This window comes from Sciurus vulgaris, assembly GCF_902686455.1.
Source record: "Sciurus vulgaris genome assembly, chromosome: 2".
NCBI lineage: Eukaryota > Metazoa > Chordata > Mammalia > Rodentia > Sciuridae > Sciurus > Sciurus vulgaris.
The window spans coordinates 99,738,466-99,758,188 of NC_136462.1; the positions used below are offsets into that span (position 1 = coordinate 99,738,466).

At 33.6% G+C, this 19,723-nt stretch overlaps 1 protein-coding gene across 7 annotated transcripts in view; it reads right to left on the reverse strand.

The window, feature by feature from the left end:
• Positions 1 to 19,723, reverse strand: part of DMXL2 (Dmx like 2) — a 178,885-nt gene that overhangs the window by 41,947 nt on the left and 117,215 nt on the right. For all 7 annotated transcript variants that reach the window (XM_079129866.1, XM_079129868.1, XM_079129865.1 and 4 more), the window contains 8 exons: positions 16,503 to 16,730; positions 12,966 to 14,645; positions 9,952 to 10,062; positions 8,237 to 8,406; positions 4,880 to 4,977; positions 4,183 to 4,348; positions 2,879 to 3,143; positions 330 to 1,405 (listed from right to left, as the gene is read on the reverse strand). In XM_079129866.1, the coding sequence (XP_078985992.1) occupies positions 330 to 1,405; positions 2,879 to 3,143; positions 4,183 to 4,348; positions 4,880 to 4,977; positions 8,237 to 8,406; positions 9,952 to 10,062; positions 12,966 to 14,645; positions 16,503 to 16,730 (3,794 nt within the window). The remainder of the gene's footprint in view (positions 1 to 329; positions 1,406 to 2,878; positions 3,144 to 4,182; positions 4,349 to 4,879; positions 4,978 to 8,236; positions 8,407 to 9,951; positions 10,063 to 12,965; positions 14,646 to 16,502; positions 16,731 to 19,723) is intronic.

The window sequence follows — 19,723 nt, forward strand, 5'->3', positions numbered from 1 at the left end:
TTATCTGACAAAATACTGGTGATAAACACTTGAGCAAAAATGGTATGTTCATCTACTTATTCACTCATTCTACAAAAATTTATTAAGCACCCAGTATTTATCAGGTACTAAGTGCCAGATGAAGAGATATGAAGATGAGACTCATGCTCTCAAGTTTTTAAGCACACTTCTAATCACCATAACTTTCACCTAAATAAAACACCATCTTGTCTCCTATGAACAGAGGAGCTAAACATATTTAGATTAATGCATAAACAGCTTTCTAGCTCTAACTGGAAGGGCCACGGAGACTACTGAAATAAGACTGAAAACAAAAGTGATGTCCATACCTGCTGTGATTCTTGTAGCAAAAATTTGAGTTCCATTCTTACTGAGGCCAAACCACCACCTTGGGCCCCATGAAGGCTACAGTAACTAAGAAACACTCTAAGGAGATCTTGGTTTTTCTGCAACCACAACTTTCGTCTTTCTGCATGCTCTCGTTTAGCCTGCAATCTTCGTCTTTCTATTTGGTGGCGCTCATAGGAACCCATATCTGGTTTGTCCACCATTTCTTCCTGATCCAGAAGATCACTCTCTATTTTGGAATATGTTTTACTGGAATATTCTTTAATAACTGATTCATGATTGCATATCTCATGCAAGGCAGCAATTTCCTTTTCAAGCCAGTTATAGAGTTGAAATCTGAGCTTCCCTCCATCTACTTCATAACCTGTCGCCAAAGTTCTTAGTTCAGTCATAAGGATCTTTAAACAGGCTCTGAATTTTAGTTGTTCAGCAATCACATCAACTTCAGTATCGCCTTCAGGATGATCTTCTTCCTGAGGAGTCAATAACATATTAGGGTCCAAGGACTTCTGATCTTGTTCACTTTTTCCACTGGCATCCGTACTTTTCATTACTAAACCAATAGCACCTTCATCCTCTTCTAAGGCACTATCATGATCTTCACCCCAATCAAGAGTAAGAGGTTCCTCATCAACTTTAACAATTGGCTGACTCCAGTCAAATTGTGATGAAGTTATGTTTGACCAGTCAGTGCCAGAACTTCCATTGCCATTGCTCATAGTTTTTGATTCTGCAGATACATCACCCATCTTTTTAGAAACAAAGTCAAGTGGATCTTTTTTTGCAGATAAGGCAGATATTTTGGTTACTTTTGGAATTTTGGAAAGTACCTCCAGGGCTAGAACAGGACATCCAACCTTAAAATGAGCATTTGCAGTGGTAAAGAATAATTTTCTCTCTATAAGGTTAATTTTGTCAGCAAAATTTTTCTCAGTTTTGAGACCTAAGGTTGCCAAGGTTCCTTCGGGGGAGGCAAGGTTTCTTCGAAGAAGCAAAGGATGTGTTCGAAGGTAGTTATAAAAACTAAATACCACTGGATTACAAGATTTGATGATAACTAGAGAAATCAAGTAGATACAATCACAAGTCAGTATTAATTTGTACTTTCACTGCAAAATAAAATGTCAGCAATTCTTCATAAAAGGACACATAAATATTAACATAGTTTAACAGTTTAAACTATATTAGTTCATATAATCATTAAAACCATATGACTGAAATAAAAACTATTCCCCTATATACTATGGAGTGATATCCAGGATGTATTCAGTAAAAGAAGATGCAGAAGGAAGACATACACATGTAAAATTATAACTGGTTCCCTGAAAAGGGAGAAGACACAAGGAAAGAAGCTAGATTTCTCTGAAAATACTTATGGTTTTATATATTTTATTTCAAAACCATGTCAACATTTTATAAAAATTTAAAAGAAACTAAATTTACTTTTTAAATTTTAAAAAGTAAATCACAAAAAGCAAATTTATTTATTGTGGTACTAGAGCCTGAAACCAGTGATGCTATACCACTGAACTAATCCCTGCCCCTTTTTTATATTTTGAGAAAGGGTCTCACTAAGTTGCTGAGACTGGCCTCAAACTTGCAATCTTTCTGCCTCAGCCTTCCAAGTCAGTGGGATTACAGGCAGGTTTCCCACAAAACTAAGTGAATCTGTATGTTAAGTTGGTAGTATAACCACACAGACATGAACTAGAAAAGTGACTTTAAAATAAGAAATTGAACTGTATGTCCTTAGTAGGATATACTATAAAAATAAATAGCCTACTGTTTGGATATATGGATATAGTATCATTTATTTAGCTATTCTGTTACAATGTTTTCATATTTAATTTTATTGCAAACACAGCTGACAAATACTCTCCAGATCTAAATTAATTGGGATAACCAAGAGTAGAGAAAATTTACCACATAAGAGTAAAGATTTTCCAGTCCCATGCATCAAACTAGTACATGTAACATCCAATTTTCCATGTGAAAAAAAAAATGTCTATATGATTATTTAGGAAGAGCTAAGTAACATGGCAAATATTCTGTATGCTTTCTTTTTCTGTTTTTGGTGGTACTAAGGTCTGTATCCAGGGTTGCTCGACCACTGAATTCCTAGTCCTCTTTATTTTTTACTTTGGGAGAGGGTGTCATTAAGTCGCCCAGGTTGACCTCAAACTTGTGATTTTCCTGCCATAACATCTATTCTTTTAAAGTGCTGCTTTTTTTTTTTAAACATGCTTTTTTTAATGTATTTGAAATCAGAACAGTTTAATAATCCTACTTATATTCCTCAAAATATACTTGTGAGATTAAAAATGTGTGGTCTTTTTAATATTACTCAAATTATGATAAGATGCTAGATTTTATAATAAATATTGTGTCTAATCTTGCATCACAAGAAATTTTGATAATTCTTAAGAGTTGAAAAGTAAATCTGGTAATAATATTTTTAAAAATCTGAATGAAGTTTAGAAACTGTCTTCTTTTAAAAAGAGAGAGAGAGAGAAATGTATAAAATTACTACCTTGATGTTCATCTTCCTCCTTTGGTGTTTGTTCCAGTAATGTGTCCAAGGCGCGGGTGTAATCTTTCATCACCCAATAGGCAAGACTACGCAGGAAAGGATCAGGATGTAATCTTTTGCAATTGAATCCTGAGCCATCCTTTTGGCAACCCAAAATCTTCTGATTCAAGATGGATATGTAAGTGGCTGAAGTCTCAAATTCAGATTCATATAAGCGGGCAATAACCATAGCTAGCTGAATATCTTCCATTTTTTCAAGACATACCTGCAAATTTAAAATTCAAGAAATACTTATTTTATTTAGCAGTAATTATTTAGAAATATGAAATATCCCACTAATATCCTAAAATTATCTACTACTGTGGTAGAAGGAGGAGATGCAGAGGTTGAGACAATGAAAGGTAGTTCAATGATTGTTTTATAGCAGACTAAGGAAAAATAAGAATAATAAGAGACTAGAATGTAGAAGCTTGCCTATCATGTGCAACACCCTGGGGTTTGATCCTCAACACAGCACCAAAAAAAAAAAAAAAAAAAAACTACTTCACTTCTTCACTTGAGTATCTCCTAAGCCAAATTTCCCATTTCAAAATTATAAGCACTTATAATTTTTAAAGAATTATATGCCTGAGATAATCATGAAGAATGACTAATTTTTAAATCTACAGCATTTTTGCTTTGTTATATAGTTCCCATTTCTTCTATCATGTAATATTTTCTATTCTCTTTTTCCATCACCTGTTTGAATTGCTCATAATGATAATCAGTAACCTAAAAGAAAGACACTATAAACAAAAAAATTAATATTACTCTCATAATCACTTGCCAGGATTATATATTTAAAATGCAAAATTTTACCTTCTCACATTTATTTTTCCAATATCTAAGACAAACATACCACAGAACAGTACAAATTACTATTTTAGTTTCTTATCTATTGATTTCATTTAGAAAAAAGAACTTAAAATATCTGCTTTTCTGCACAAGATAAGGAGGTTGTGACCTATATATTTTAAAATGTTCATAATCACAAGATGACCAGAAAGAAGGCATTCATAAACCAATTTTGACATTTCTTTGTAAATTTTATATATTACCTTGAAATATAATGCTGTATATAAAATTGTTTCTCCCTTGAATTTATTTATTTTTTTACTTATCACAGTGCTACTATTTTAAGTTTAATAATCTGTAATTATTTTCTGTTCTTATAAAAACATGGCAGAAAACTGCAATCTCCTCTAAAACCTTTCCAAGTTTTCAATCTTTTATGAGTATTTTATACCATGTTTTCTTATTTATACCTCTATGGCATCTTTCAGTGAACCCGCTAACAAGAAAAAAGCAGCAGATTGTTCAAAACGCTGTTTTCCAAGTAAAGAAAAAGCATTTTTCAAAGCAGCTTTCCGCCATCTATCTTCATTAAAGTTGTGACTGAAAAATGATGTCATTTTTTCATCATGTTGTGACCTGGGAATCAGAGCACAAACGTCAGTGTTTAAACCAAATTTAAAATATCTTAATCCTTCACAGAATTGAAAATAGAAATTCTTTACTGTGTAAAAATAGTAAATAAAAACTAAAATATCCATGTAAAAGAAAAATAACTTTAGTTATAGGCATATAGGCACATATATATGTGTGTGTATATACGCATACACATACACACACATATATATATATATATATTTGGTGCATGTTTTCAAGCATCCTCCTCTCTTTTAATAAGGAAAGCTAATAGTATCTTATGTATACAAAGAGGAAGCAAGAGTACTTTTTACTTTCCAATGTGCTTGTATCGACTTTATTTAAAACAGCATCCTACCCTTTAGGTTAAATTGAAAAGATATATTGCCCATTTGTTGCAGATAAAGGAACAAAGGCATAAAGAAATAAGTTGATTTGACCAAGATAATGCACCTATCTTCAAAAGCACTAAGTTTCTGATATGAAGCACAATCTTCATTCCACTAAATCATATTAAATGTTGAGGCAGCTTACCTAAACAGACCCCACACTACCGCTTTCTTCTTCATTGAAAGATAGAATAATGCAGCATCTAAGGCATCATTGTTCCTTTGAAAAGAAGCTTTGGCAACCTAAATAGTAAATATAATATTATTTTAACTTCACTATCTGACAAAACAATTACAACCAATTAGACAATACTGCTTTTTTGCTACTTCCACGAAAGATAGAACTACGGAAATGAGAAAGCTTGGCTCTATTTCACAATATCCAATGACTTATGCACACATGCTCCTAAAGACAATTTGCATGCCAGTAATATAATATAAATAAGAATAGCAGCTAGCATTAATTGACTACTTACCATATAACTGACACCAGTCTAACCAAGCACCTTTCATTGATCTTACTGAATCATTACAACCCATGAAGTACAATTACCATACTCATTTTATAGATGAGGTAACTGAGATACCAAGAGGTTATGAATGGTCTATGGTCACACAGTTAGGGGTAGAAAGAGATTTTAGAAACCAGGGAGTAATAAAACTAACACTAGAAACAATAAAAACAGAATATTCAATAGATATGACCAATTCTTAAAAATTCAACATATGCCATTTCTTAATGTTTTGTAAAAGTTAAAAAATATTGACGTCTATGGTAAATGAGATTTCACAATTTAAAGCTCTCTCAACTAGTATAAAGATACCTATGATAATAATTATAGACAAATGTATACACATTTTTAAAAGCACAGACAAAACTAAATGTTCCAGTACTTTTTTAAAAACATATTTTTCTGATAATTTTCAGTCAAATTTTGACAATTCTAAAGAGCTGAACGTATACCACATTCTTTCTGGCACATAATTAAAATATAGATGGTTTTAGTTCCTTTGTTTTGAAGGGCTTACAAATTTCTATTTATTTCATTTATTTATTTTGGAGCTAGGCATTGAGCCCAGGGCCTCACACATGGCACTCTATCAATGAGCTTAACACACAGCCCCGGGCTTGCAAATTTTAGTTTTTAATAATTCCACTTTTTAAAAAGTTTCAATGAGTTTATAATTCTCCCTGTACTAAAATTTTAACACCCTTTGACTCCTATGACTAAAGTTGCTGAATTTATATATCATCAACTCAGTTTAAAATTTATTAAGCCAATATCGTTATTACATGTAATTGTACTGTTTTGACTGTACTAGCATACAGACTATATCTTATTTCTCAAAGATGCTGAGGTAGCCCCTACAAAATCACTAAGTTGAGAGGCTTAACAAAAAACAGTGTATGTTTTATTACATCTCCTTGACCAATGATGAAGCAGGAAGCTACTGAATTATGGAAGGAAGTGAGAAAGACATCTAAAATTGCAACACAAAAATGTTTTGCTATCAATAGTCTTTTATTTCCTTTCCCTTTTTTAGCATTTTCTCTTCTCTCCATCATTTAACTTGGTGCTTCAATATGTTCTATAATTTTGGGAGAAATTATTACTGATATTCAGCTAAAGATTTATAATAAATATTCCAGGACAAAAATTTTACATAGTCCTTTGATTTAATTTTAATAAATAAGTTACTTATATGATAAATAAATTATATATATCAGAATATACTCAATTACAATGATAAAACACACTGTTGACAAGAAAGTAAAGAGATCACTATAGGATACATCTGAAACATTTCAGGTAAAATGATGTTTTCTTTTTCCCACTGCTTTGGGATATAAAATATTTAATGTAGATATTGAATTATTTACAAGCTCTAGTAATCAATTTTTCCTTTATAGAAAAAATTATTTCTTGATGTGGGAACAAATTCCTATTGTGCCTATTTTAAGAACTGTAATGTTGACATTTTGTTGGCTTTTTATGTAGTAGGAAAATGATTCTTTAATACTCATATACCAAACCATGTATACCAGAATCACAAGATGTAATCAGTATGAAGAGGCCATAACCCACCACCTACCAAATTAAATTACTTCAGAGTGGGATGGTTTATATAAGTATGCCAGGTGATTCTTCTCACATTAAAATTTGAGAATTAGTATTATACAGGAATAAGATAATGAAGAGTTCTATATCCTTGGGAGAAAAAAATTCATACTTCACAAATATAGTACCATTGATTGAACTCTAGGGAATTTCAGGACTACTAAAAGTAAAATATGAATGATAAATCTACTTTCCCAACCCAGCTTAAGCAGAAAAGGAACAAACTAAATCTAACACTTAACTGGGAGTCTGAGCAGGTTACCCAAACTCTGGTTCTTAATTCCATCAGGTATAAAATGGAGATGATAACACGGGGTGAATGAGAAGATTTTATGAAATGATTAATGAAAAGAAACCAGCACAAAGCCTGGTACATAACAGGTACTCAGTAAAGGTCAATGTCTAACATTGAAAGAACTTTCAGTTTCCACTAACAAACAAAATTGGAACATTTTTTTCTAAAAGCATCTACCAGTCAACTGATTTTAAGAAAAAAACTATCTTAAAAATATCATGTTTTGGGCTGGGGAAATAGCTCAGTCAGTAGAGTGCTTGCCTTGCAAGCACAAGGCCCTGAGTTCGATCCCCAGCACTGCAAAAAAAAAAAAAAAAAAAAAAAAAAAAAAAAAAAATCATGTTTTGTCCCCAACACTTGGACTCAAATATTTTCACAACAATCAACTAGGGGCCATTGGTCCCATAATCTCAATTTCAAGCAAACCACCCTCAGACCACCCCTTCCTATCTTTCCCTCTAAAATTCCTATACTTTTTAAGTTGCCCAGATCTGCAGTATATTGATCTTACCACCTCTGCACTTTCTTTGCCAACTTATTTCTTTGTTCTATCCCAATTTAAACTTTATGTTCAATCATTATAATTATTCTAAGAATATGTTCAGAATAGTATCATTATAAGAAAAAATGAGAATAAACTTTCAGTACTACAAAAAAATACATCATGTTTCACTTGCTGGCACAGATATGTTCAAGTGCAAACAAGTCAAAATTGGTTTTCTGAATGGTATTTTAAATGCATAAAGCAAGTTTACTACTTACTAAACTAGACATGCAGAAAAAAACTTTATATAAAAGGAATAATTTTTCTATGTAACGGAAATAAAGGACAAAAATTTAAGTATACTTTCTAAATTTAAATTTTTATATTTTCTTCAGACATACTTCAACTAGTAACAGAAAATGCTCTCATTTCATACATACATAGACAAAGGTCAAGTTTTTGAAATCTCCAAAAATTGTTATTTAAAAAATTCTCAAGATCTCAAGATGTACAAACTAATTCTTTGTTCCAGGTTTTCTGCAAGTTACGGGTAATATGTTTTTCCCTTTAAGACTCTTTAAAAATCCAATGAAGCGAAGTTACCTTCTCAATGCATCTTCGAAGCGTGTTGACATTCCTCACCCACCATCCTATTCCCATGGCTCTTAACTCAGACCACTGAGGGTCCCCTCTCTGAATTGCTGGAATCATGTTAATCAGTTCTTCCTCAGCCTCAGAATGAAAAGCCCAAGCAAAATGGCATGTAGAAACACCTAAATTGGAAATTTAAAATAATAACTTTCAGAACTATATCAAAAAAGAACAATAAATTTTCCATATGGAAAGGAAGTGTGTCATCATTCAGGATTTTATATGGTAAGATTCTGAATATAAGATGAGAAACAGGAAGTAGAAAATCCAAATCTCTAACTTTTAACATTAAATATTTAATGTTTTTTTCCCATACAAAATACAAAAATACAGACACTAAAACTTCATCATTGGAATGAAAGCTATTTGAAGAATGAACTAGTCATACACACACCAAACATATCAACAGTGAAAGTTTTGGTTCACTTGAAAGTTAAGTGAAAACAGGTGGCCCAAGTGTGTGGCTATTGTCTCATGCTGCCACCACCACTTGTTGCAAAATTAATGCAACAAGTCTTAATATCCTTCAACACTGAATTTTGAAAACTACTTCATTCTTCCTTCTGGCCAGAAGCTAAGCCTAACTTTAAAGCAAGCTCTAAACTTCACAAGAGTTCCAGCGAACCCCTGGGATAAAATCGCAGTCTTGAGGTCCATTCCTTTGCCTTTCACACCTTGATTAAAGCTGCCTAATACTGAAGCTATGGCACACCTTTTCATGCTCTCTGACTCAGTAATTCAACTGCTAGTAAACTAACATGAGAATAATGGAAATATACATAAAGACTTATATGCAAGGTTACAAGGTTATCATATTTCAAATTTTAAAACTAACAAATGTTTCAAAAATAAAAAGGTGGATAGGTGAAATATAATTTAGATACATGACAGAATATTAAGTAGTTGTTTAAAATCATGTTTTCAAAGGACATTTATAAGGTAAAGGATAAGTGTCATGAGTAACAACAATAGTTCATCAAGCCTGGTATTTCAGGGCCTACGATACTAATGCCTACTTTATGGGGCTTTGGGTTTCAAAGGAAATATAACCTAATAAAATGAGTACTGAATTAGGTGTCTTACTGTAAGTCTACTAATAAAGAGTCCTATATTCTACGCAGGTCACTCTAAATTCTATACTTTTTAATCTGTAAGTATGAAGGTGATGTAAATCCTTATGTCTCAAATCAGGGTGTGTGGTAGTATTCTGGATATAGGTACATCCACTGGTAGAACTTCCTGAAACATCACCTTTTCTTGCTGGCAACTTAGAACATGATAGCTATATGAAAACAGAAACAATAACAATCTTAAAAAACAAAATCTATACAATTTTTACAGAAAAGACACCAGACCAAGAAATTCAGAGTCACTCTATAGAGAGCCACTTTGGGTTATTATAATCCCCGGCAAACCACACTTAGTAAGTTACTACAACATTAGTGAGTAAAGTCCCCCAAACTGAGCTATTTGCTCAAAAGTCATACAACAGAGCAGAAGGATACATAGGAAAATGTTAAGTGGGTACTTGGTGACAGAAAGATCTAAAGACTAGTAGTAGATGTGTATATAATGAATCACTGGCTGATCAAACACAAATATGAACACACCCACCACTTCAATACTAAATAAAAGTTGTGCAAAGGTTCAAACAGTAAGTGGAATACCTTGATGAAGTAGCTGTACTCGGTATAAAGGAGGCAGTGATGTTAAAAGGCATGTGTGCAAGCGCATAGCTAACAAGTATCTCAAACCACATTCATCTAAGGTGTCTCTTCCTGCAATTTAAGTGGAAAATATGTTTAAGAAAAAAGGAATTCAACAAGTCAAAAAACTGATTTTAAAAAAAGCTATAAAATAATATTACATTCTATATTAATATTTTACACAAAATACATAAGGTACTTTCATTGTGCTCCTTTGTGAACACTTTAATAACTTTATAAAGAACATATTTCTATAAAAAACATGAATATAAAACTCCCAGATGAAAAATGACTCAGGAAAATACAGATAATAATAGCACTTATATTTACTCATAATAAATGAAAGAAATCTTGGAATATAATAAAACATACTGTAATGAATTAGGCATAATTCATAAAAATATTTCCTACATGAAGTCAGGTGAGATTTAAGGAAAAGAGTTACATAAGTATAGTGAAATCATTTGTTACATAATCAAACAGGTAATAGTTCCTACACTGTTTACTTTGATTGAAATATACTATTGGAAGATTTGAAATTTGATTCTCCAGACTACTTAATATTATAAGATTAAGATGAACTGATTCCACAAATTTCCATATGTAAATCTGATTCCACTTAGTCAAAAGTTGAACAAAGGTATGCAAATATGTCACATTTAATCAAAACTATGGCTACTTCTGAGTAACAGCAATGTAAAGATACTGATAGCACCTGGCCCAGTAGCTAACACATAGGAAGTACTCAAAGAGTGTAGAATAAAATACATTTTCCTGAAGAAAATAAAAATTGTTTCGATTACTGAAGTTTAAATTCCAGCTCTGCTTCCCATTACCTACTCATCCATTTATTCATTCAACAAACTGAGCATCTACTACATGTGAGGCAATTTAGGTAATAGGGATTCAATAATGAAAAGACAGAATTAATATTCTCATTTTAGTAGAATGAGACAATAAACAAACAATACATGGAAATTAATGATATGAAGGAAAATAAAGCAGGATTGAGAGATAAAGACTGCTGAAGTAAGAGGGTTCCATTTTATTTAGTTTGGCCAGGAAGAACTTTCCAATAAGATAAAATTCCACCAGAACTCTGAGGAGGTAACAGAATGAGCCATGCATACACATGGAAGAGCACTCTCTACAGAGGAAACAGTAAGTGCAAATATTTAGAGAAAGGAATGTGCTTATGTGTTTGTAGAACAGCAAGAAGGGGAAACATAGGGAGTAGAAATGAGCCCAGACCATGTGGGGCCTTGTAGACCTCTGTAATGATCTTGACTTTTACTCTAAAGTGACATGGGAAGCCACTGGTACATGTTGAGCAGAGGAGAGATTTAATGTGGCTTTGTTTCAAATGAATCACTGTATTCCATGAAGTACAGATTGAGTTCACATGAATAAAGCAATTAGGAGACCGTCAGTAATTAGGTAGGAGGCAAAAGTGACTGCAGAGGTGATGTGAAATGATTGAATTCTGGATATAACAGAAATGACACCATTTGCCAATGGACTGGTATGGGGTGTGAGAGAAAGCAGAGTTATTAACACCTGTGTCTTCTCACTTGAACCAATGGAAGAATCCAATTAGATTCCCTTTACTGAAATGTGCAATTCATTTAATCTCTGATTTTGTTTCTTGCCTGCCTTATCTACCTATAGATGTCTATTATGACCAGGATAAGCTACTTTTTATATTCCTAGCAAATGATAACAGTTTGTGTCAGAAAGTTGAAACTATTTTTCATGGATTATGGCATGCCTGATTTCTTAATATCCCAGAGTAAAAACTAACACATATTAACAGAGGTTAAAGGTTATTCTGGGAAGAATCTTGTTCAACTGCACATAACATCAAAATTTAAGAGGTTTGTTTTGGTTTTTTTCCTTGTACTTAATACAATGAAAAAATAGGTCATAGAAAAAAAAATCCTCTAAAATCTCCTGTTATTATTTTAATCACTGAAGGGAATTGCTGGGGACACATGAAAGGGTGTAAATCTATATGAAGAGATACTTTCTGACTTTGAGGAGTAGTGATTTTTCACACAATATGGAAATTTCATGAAATAGTTAAAAAAAGAGTACAGGCTTGGAAGCAACAGTTTTTACACATGAACTCTACTTCTCCCACTTATTGTCTATCTGATCTTAGTCAAATTCCTAGGGATCAGTGTCTTCAACTATAAAATTAAATATAATTGTAGCTACCTACCTACTAGAAGATTATTATGATAATTAAATGGGATAAAGTACACAAAGTGTCTGGCACATAGTAATTCCTCACTCCTCCATAATATTTACTGAATGAATGAATGGAAGATCAATAATTTTTTGTTTCCTTTGCTAATGCCATCATTTCAGTCAACACCATTACCTTCAACTAGCTGCACAGAAGAAAATGAAATCCAGTTTCAGAAGGTAGTTGTAAATTTTCTAGTTACAGAATGAATCAGGCAAGATAATATTTATTAAAATGTCTGACAACTTCTTTCTTAAGAGAACTTTTGTACAAAATTACATAACTATAAAAGTTGTTTATGTACAGAAATGAGAAGGTAAGTTGAGGCAATGAAGTCCCCATAAGACTCATGATTCTATAGCAAAATTAACAATTGGGCCATTATTATCACTCATGTAAGGAAAAACAAAACCCACAAGAGGAATTAATCTTTAAAAACACAACAGACTCTTCACTCAAAATCACACAAAGTTTTTAGTGTAAGAACACATGTGACAATGCCTCTACATATCACAAATCCATGTTGTCACATGTACAAGTGATAGCCTGCCTCAGCTGTCTTCTACCTTTCAACTAAGCATATTCTATGGTAGTAATTGTCCATTAGGGAAGTCTTTTCCCTGAAAGGTTTAAAAGAAAGACCACAATTCAATATGTGAATCATTATACAGATATTGCAAATACTGTACTAAAGACAACTTTATAAAGTTTTTCTAAGACCACTTACCTGAGTAATTCTTATCTCTGTTTTCATCAAGTTCAGTACTGGTGGTAGCCACTGTATCAGCCAATGCTACAAGGAACATCTGCTCCAAACGAGTAAGGCCTGGTAGACTTGAGTGCATAAGATGACTTGAAAGTACCCTCGCATGTTCCTGGCCAAAATAGGCTGGTCCATATTGAGAAAGATTTATAACTTTTGATTTGCTTTCTCTCTTTTCCGGCTCTAAATCAATATCGTCTGTTGTTATATCCTGGATTTGGAACAGCTCAGAATACTGATCCTCTGGCTGACTTTCAGTATGATCTTCAAAGCTCTGTGGCATTTTTGTACTTTCTTCTGAAATTCTGTAGGATGTATCCTGATCTGCAGCAAGCAGTGCATATAGTGGTAGTGGAGGAATAGAATCTATCTCAGTATAATCTCGAGTACCATCTTTCCCTATGGTGACTGTATCCTTTGCTGTACTGCCACTTACACTAATGGTTCGAGAAAGATGCCGCTTGGTTCCTTCCCCAGCATCAGCATCTCTAACTATTGCAACTTCACCTGCAATACATTTTACTAAATGAGAGAGAATGGCTTTAGCCCTTCTAACTTTACCTAAATCCATTAATTCTAATAGTTGAGTTGGATGATACTGAGGAAGAGTAGGGGAAAGTACATGTGCAGCCTCAAATAAGCCACCATCTTGAACTACAGTTGGTGAACAAAAAACATCATCAGCAATAGTTGTTCCTTCAACAATACTTTTTCTTGACAACATGTTAGCTTTAAAGGCAGAATGATCTTGTACTGCTGTCACTTCTGCATCAGTATTATCAGCCTCGATGTCTCCAAATTTGACAGCATGCTTCCACTGGGCATATACATGCATTTCACAATCCATTCCCACCACCAATATCCCATCTCTTACCCAAGAAAGAGAAACAGGCAGTGAAGGTGTACCATCAACAGAAGACACCAAGTCTATAGATCTAAGAAGAACCCATCTCGACCTAACTCCTTGTTTGATACTACCACCTAGTGGTAAAGTAATGACAGCTACTCCATCCTTACTGTTGGTTTGCTCAGTTACAATTCCTGAAAGTCTCCCATACATGAAGATATTAGCGCCAACCCCCACGGTGAGAATGTGGGAGCCATCTTCTTTTGACACCCAGTCCAAATGTACTAAATGCTTGATATTGGGAATAAGATATCTATCTTTGCTTAAAAGTGCATCTGATTTGCTATACACAAACAGATTACTATCAACACTGACCCTTGAATCAAGTACACTTCCAACCTTAACTAAATCATCGAGATGAATTGTTTGTTCCAAAACCCATTCTGACCCTCCCGTAGATTCACATTCAAATATACAAACATGCATGGAAAATTCTTTAGAAACAAAACCATTATGATGGATAGGTTGCTTGTAAGCCACTGCAAGGCGACCTGTGTATGAACAGCTAACAGCAACTGGTCTTCCCACAATGCTCACTGTACTGGTATTATCTTCTCCTTCATCATTCATTAGGGGCCATCTCCTCCAATGATAGGTTTCTTTCTCATTGTTTGTATTATTTTGTTGGTTCGTTTCCATACAACATTTCCAGAAGCGTACTTTATTGTCAGAACAAGTTGTAACCACTAAATAAGGTGCAAGGCACACTGGATAAATTGAAGAGGAACTCAGATGCCCTTAAAAAGAAAAAGTACATAGTTATAATAACAGAACCACAAAATAAAATACTAATAATCAAATTCTAAAATGTGATAAATTAAAAGCCACCATAGGCTTCTTCAGAGTAACTCTACCATCCCCCACCTAACTAGTATCCTACACCAAATGCCCATTCACTGGTCAAAATATCTATAGAAGTCTTGAATAGACTATTGATAAAATAAAAAATATGTAATAATAATCACAAAACTTGTTTTTAGGTAATTAGGTTTAAATGAAGTAAACATTTAATTAAAACTAAAAAACAAAGAAGTCAATTCTTAATCAATAAATATATTATTTGCCATAATTTATGTATTCTTTCACCAGAACATGCCTCACTAGGTTTTCGCTCTCTGTATTTTATAGATTTTATCATAGATGTGTAAGTGGTCATTGCAATTTGCCCATCAAAAGTACTGAACCTGCCCTCAGATACTCCAGACCCCAGGTTTACCCCTACCATCAAATTTTTTTTCAGACAGCTAAACAGATCAATGGATCCCTCTCTCTCTCTCTTTTACCAGGTTTAATTCACTGTAAATACTGAACCAGAAACCCCACTTATTCCAGACTGTCAAAAAATAACACTACCCACCTATTGTCAACTACAAGATAAGGTGTAATAATGATTAACATTTGAGTTCAGAAGGCCAGGATTCAAGTTCCAGTCCATTAATTTCAAAATTTAAACATCAGAGCCTGTTCCATCTAAATAACAGGGCAGAGTTATTATCTCCCTTGGAATATTATTATCAATAAGGCATCTGAAAACACTTTATAAAGCCCCTGCAAAATAGATTACTATCATGAGCTCCAGTAAACTTATAAGAATATAGCCCAAACCTTCCAAATATTTTGAAAGATTAAAAAACTCACCTAGATCTACACCTGCCACCAAAGTTCATAAGAAACTCTTCTCAAGGTTATCTTTCAGTTGTGAACACAAACCTCTCTTAAGAATAAGAAAATGCCCATACTCAATGCCAGCAATTGGAAGAGTGTTGAACCTTCAATTTGGATTCCCCTAAAAACACTATTTTAGAGCTCCTTAGTTAGAAATCCGTTATGTGGCAGATCATTTTAAATATAGCTTCTAGTTCTGTCCTTCAAATTATCTTATCCACCGTGCTAAAGTCAGTATCATTTTAAGCCAAATTAAAGTCTTTTATCCTACATTTTCCCACAAAAGTATTCATCAGCCCTCATTCACACATACTTAATAAAAGTGAGAAGTGACTGTAAGAAGTCTTAAATTTAAAAAAAAAAAAGCTTCAGCAATTCATACATGAATTCATTTGTTCTTTGAAATTTTACTATCATAGGTTCCAAAATGTAAACAGAATGCTTCAAATTAAAATATTTACACCATTTTTTGTCCAGCTGACATTTATCACAAGAAATTACTACTACTACTATTACTACTACTACTACTACTACTACTACTACTACTACTACTAACAGTGATTGAACCCAGGGGCACTTAACTTCTGAGACACTTCCCCAGCCCTTTTTTATTTTTTATTTTGAGACAGGGTGTTGTTAAGTTGCTTAGGGACTCACTAAGTTGCTGAAGCTGGCTTTGAGCTTGCAATCCTTTTGCTGTGGCCTGCTGAGCCACTGGGATTACATGCATATGCCACCATACCTGGCCTCAAGAAATTATTTCTAAAGAAGACATGTTTCTAAATAGATGTATCATTGTTAGAAAATAAATCTTTATTTCAATGTCTACATAGCACATGCTTCAGAAGAGTTCATCTATATTATTCATGCAAGAGTTCATCCACTTTATTACTTGAAGCTACAAATGCTCAGTCTTAAAGATACCTTACCTGCTGAAGGTGTTGCTCTTATCACTTCAACTGCTTCTGGGAGATCAAGAGGTTGGCTATACACCAGTCTAGAACTCAGAATAAGTTTACTAGCAGTTTGCAGATTGGCAATTGATGAAGAATGTGGCATGGGGCTTATGCCAGGGGAGGTTTCTGGAGATGACTCCACATTCTTCTGTCCAGGGACTGAAAGTAGACTCTCAGATGAAACAGCTTCTGAAGCTTTGGCTTTGAAAACAAATTATAAAATTATGAAATGTATTATCATCTCTAGACACATGAGTACTTCTTAGGAAACGTCAATTTTCAGATTTTTGCTTGTCTCCTTAATAAATACATATATTTTTTAACTACTTTACTCCTTAGCATCACCAACTCCTTTACAGAGAAACTTTCAGATGAGAGTCACAACACTGAAAAGCTAAAAAGAAGTTGTTAGTTATACAGTTCTGTGCTTGAAAACTTAAAAACACATTAAAAACTTGAGGCATTTGTAACATACAAATTCTCAGATCTAACCCCAAGATACTGATTCCATTGATTTGGGATAGAACCAAATTATCTGTATGTCTACTAAGCAGACTAGCTGTTTCTGAAAAAAGATGAATCATGGATCACACTTAGAAATAACAATGTACTGCCTCAGATAAATAAAGTTCAACTTGGAGTGTTCAGTGATTTTTCTAAATGCATATAATCAGCTAGTAGCAAAAACAACACACTGGAATGCCATCCTTTCAACTATTAAGTGCTCAAACAAGATAATAATTTCAAAAACAAATACCAAAAAAAAAAAAAAAGCTCCAGATTAAAGACAGTATCAGTTAACTGTCATTGTAAGGTACATTAACCTTAATCTTGTTCCAAAAACCTTTCATATCAGGAGTGAAGTGTAGGGCTGGGGAGATAGCTCAGCTGGTAGAGTGCTTGCCTTGCAAGCACAAGGCCCTGAGTTTGATCCCCAGTACCACAAAAAAAAAAAGAGTGAAGTGTAAATCTCTAAGCAGATTCAGTTATCTGTGCTTACATTATTTGTGTACCTCTTTCCCCCTTACAGACTGAATTCATCGATGGCAGGGATAATCTCTCATTGCTTTGTACACCTCAAGGGGTATCAAGACACTTCAAGAGATAACAATCAATAAATCCCCTGTGCTTTTGTGAATGCTAAACATGTCAGTCTATCTTACAATGGCAGGCCAATCAATAAAAATTATGAAAACTTTTTCACAAAATGGAATAAGACTATAGGCATGCATCAGTCATCAAAAGAGGAGTACTACTCCTGGTTACATTGCTAACTAGATATATTTCCTTAAGCAAGGCACGTCACCATCTCAAGCTATTTTCTTATCCACAAAATAAAATCGAACTACATCATTTCTCTTCTTATAAACCAGGCAATTGTCTAATATATATATCATGCTAAGAAAGAAAACTGGGGCAGGAAAAAATGAAGACTTCAGAGCTAGCAAGGCCTGATTTTGAAATAAAATTTGGTTCTAAAACAAAGTATATAATGAATGGAACTTGGTTAAGTCACTTACCCTTACTCCATTAGTAAATGGAGATAATAACTATCTCACATATACAAGGACCAATCTTAGTGCCTGGCATCCAGAAAGTACTCAACATGTTTCCTTCCCCATCTAAAAAAAAAATTTTTTTTTTTGGGTACCAGGGATTGAAGTCAGGGGCACTCAACCACTGAGCCACATTCCCCAGCCCTATTTAGTATTTTATTTAGAGACAGGGTCTCAATGAATTGCTCAGCGCCTCACTTGTGCTACGGCTGGCTTTGAACTCACAATCCTCCTGCCTCAGCCTCCCAAGTTGCTGGGATTACCGGCACGTGCCACCATGCCCAGTTTTCCCCCTTTAAATTTAAGTCAATCATTTCATTCTGTCACAGTATATATTACACACTGGTAAATTCAAGTGTTAGCAATGAATCAAAGTATACACTCTGTTAAACCTTCAGTGAGGGTCAAAATCAAAAGATAGGTGCTTTCTGTTAGAGTTGAAGAGAACATATCTGTTTGCCTCTACTATAATCTCATTGCCTATGACCTCATACAACAGAGTAGGCAAGCAACTCAAACACTAACCCTGGCTTTAGAGCAACAAAAGTGGGATGCTCCTCTCAAACATTGGGTCAGAAGGTATCACAGTTTTTAACCCAAGAATCTGTAACTACCTCTAAAAATCTCTTCAGAGGTATCTCTGGATCTGTGCTCAATTCTAGAAAATACCACATTCTCTGGTATGTTAAAAATCTCTTCCTGACCAACTGGTTTTATATCCTTTAATCTTGCATCTCTGTGTAATAATAAATAAATGCCAAAAATTTACTCAAAAGGTTTTGAAACATTTTTTAAAATTTCTGATGCCTCAAGATTAGACCCAACTAGGCATGTCAAAGTTCTATTGAATCATTTGATTTTTCCAATGAAAATTCATGGCCCAGTTAGTTATGTGATAATGTACAATATAAAAGGAATAAAAAAAAAATCATTAGTTTACTATATTAACTACTTAGTATGTGAATACTGGTTAAATTACATAATTAACAGAAATAATGCAATGTATTTATAATTCTTAAATATTTTTAGTTAACTAGTTTAAAGCAGATTCAGTTTGAAAAAGAATGAATATCTCAGACAATATATATGTCAACTGCCATGATTTGAACATTATACATTATATCCACATATTGAAATGTCATACTGTACTCCATAGACATATCTAATTACCATGTGTCAATTAAAATAAAAATATTTTTATAATAAACAAAAATAAATAAATCTTAGTATCTTAAAAAAAAAATGTAGATTCAGTTGATATGTCTATCCATGCAGTTCTTTAACAATTATCTCTCAGAAAGTAAAACTGGTATTTTTTTTGTTTTGTTTTAAACAAAAAAAAAAAAATCTGGGCTGGGAGTGTAGCTCAGTGGTAGAACATTTGCCAAGCATGTATAAAGCCCTAAGTTCAATTCCCAGCACTGAAAAATAAGAACAAGAAAAGGTCTAAAATTAAGCCAAGCACAGTGGGTACATGCCTATAATTCCAGCAACTCAGGAGGCCTCAGCAACTTAGCAAGAACCTGTCACAAAATAAAAAAATAAAAAGGGCTGGGGATATAGCTTAATGGTAACTCACCCCTTGACTCAATCCCCAGTACCGAAAAACATAAACAACAAAAGAGTACAATCAATTTC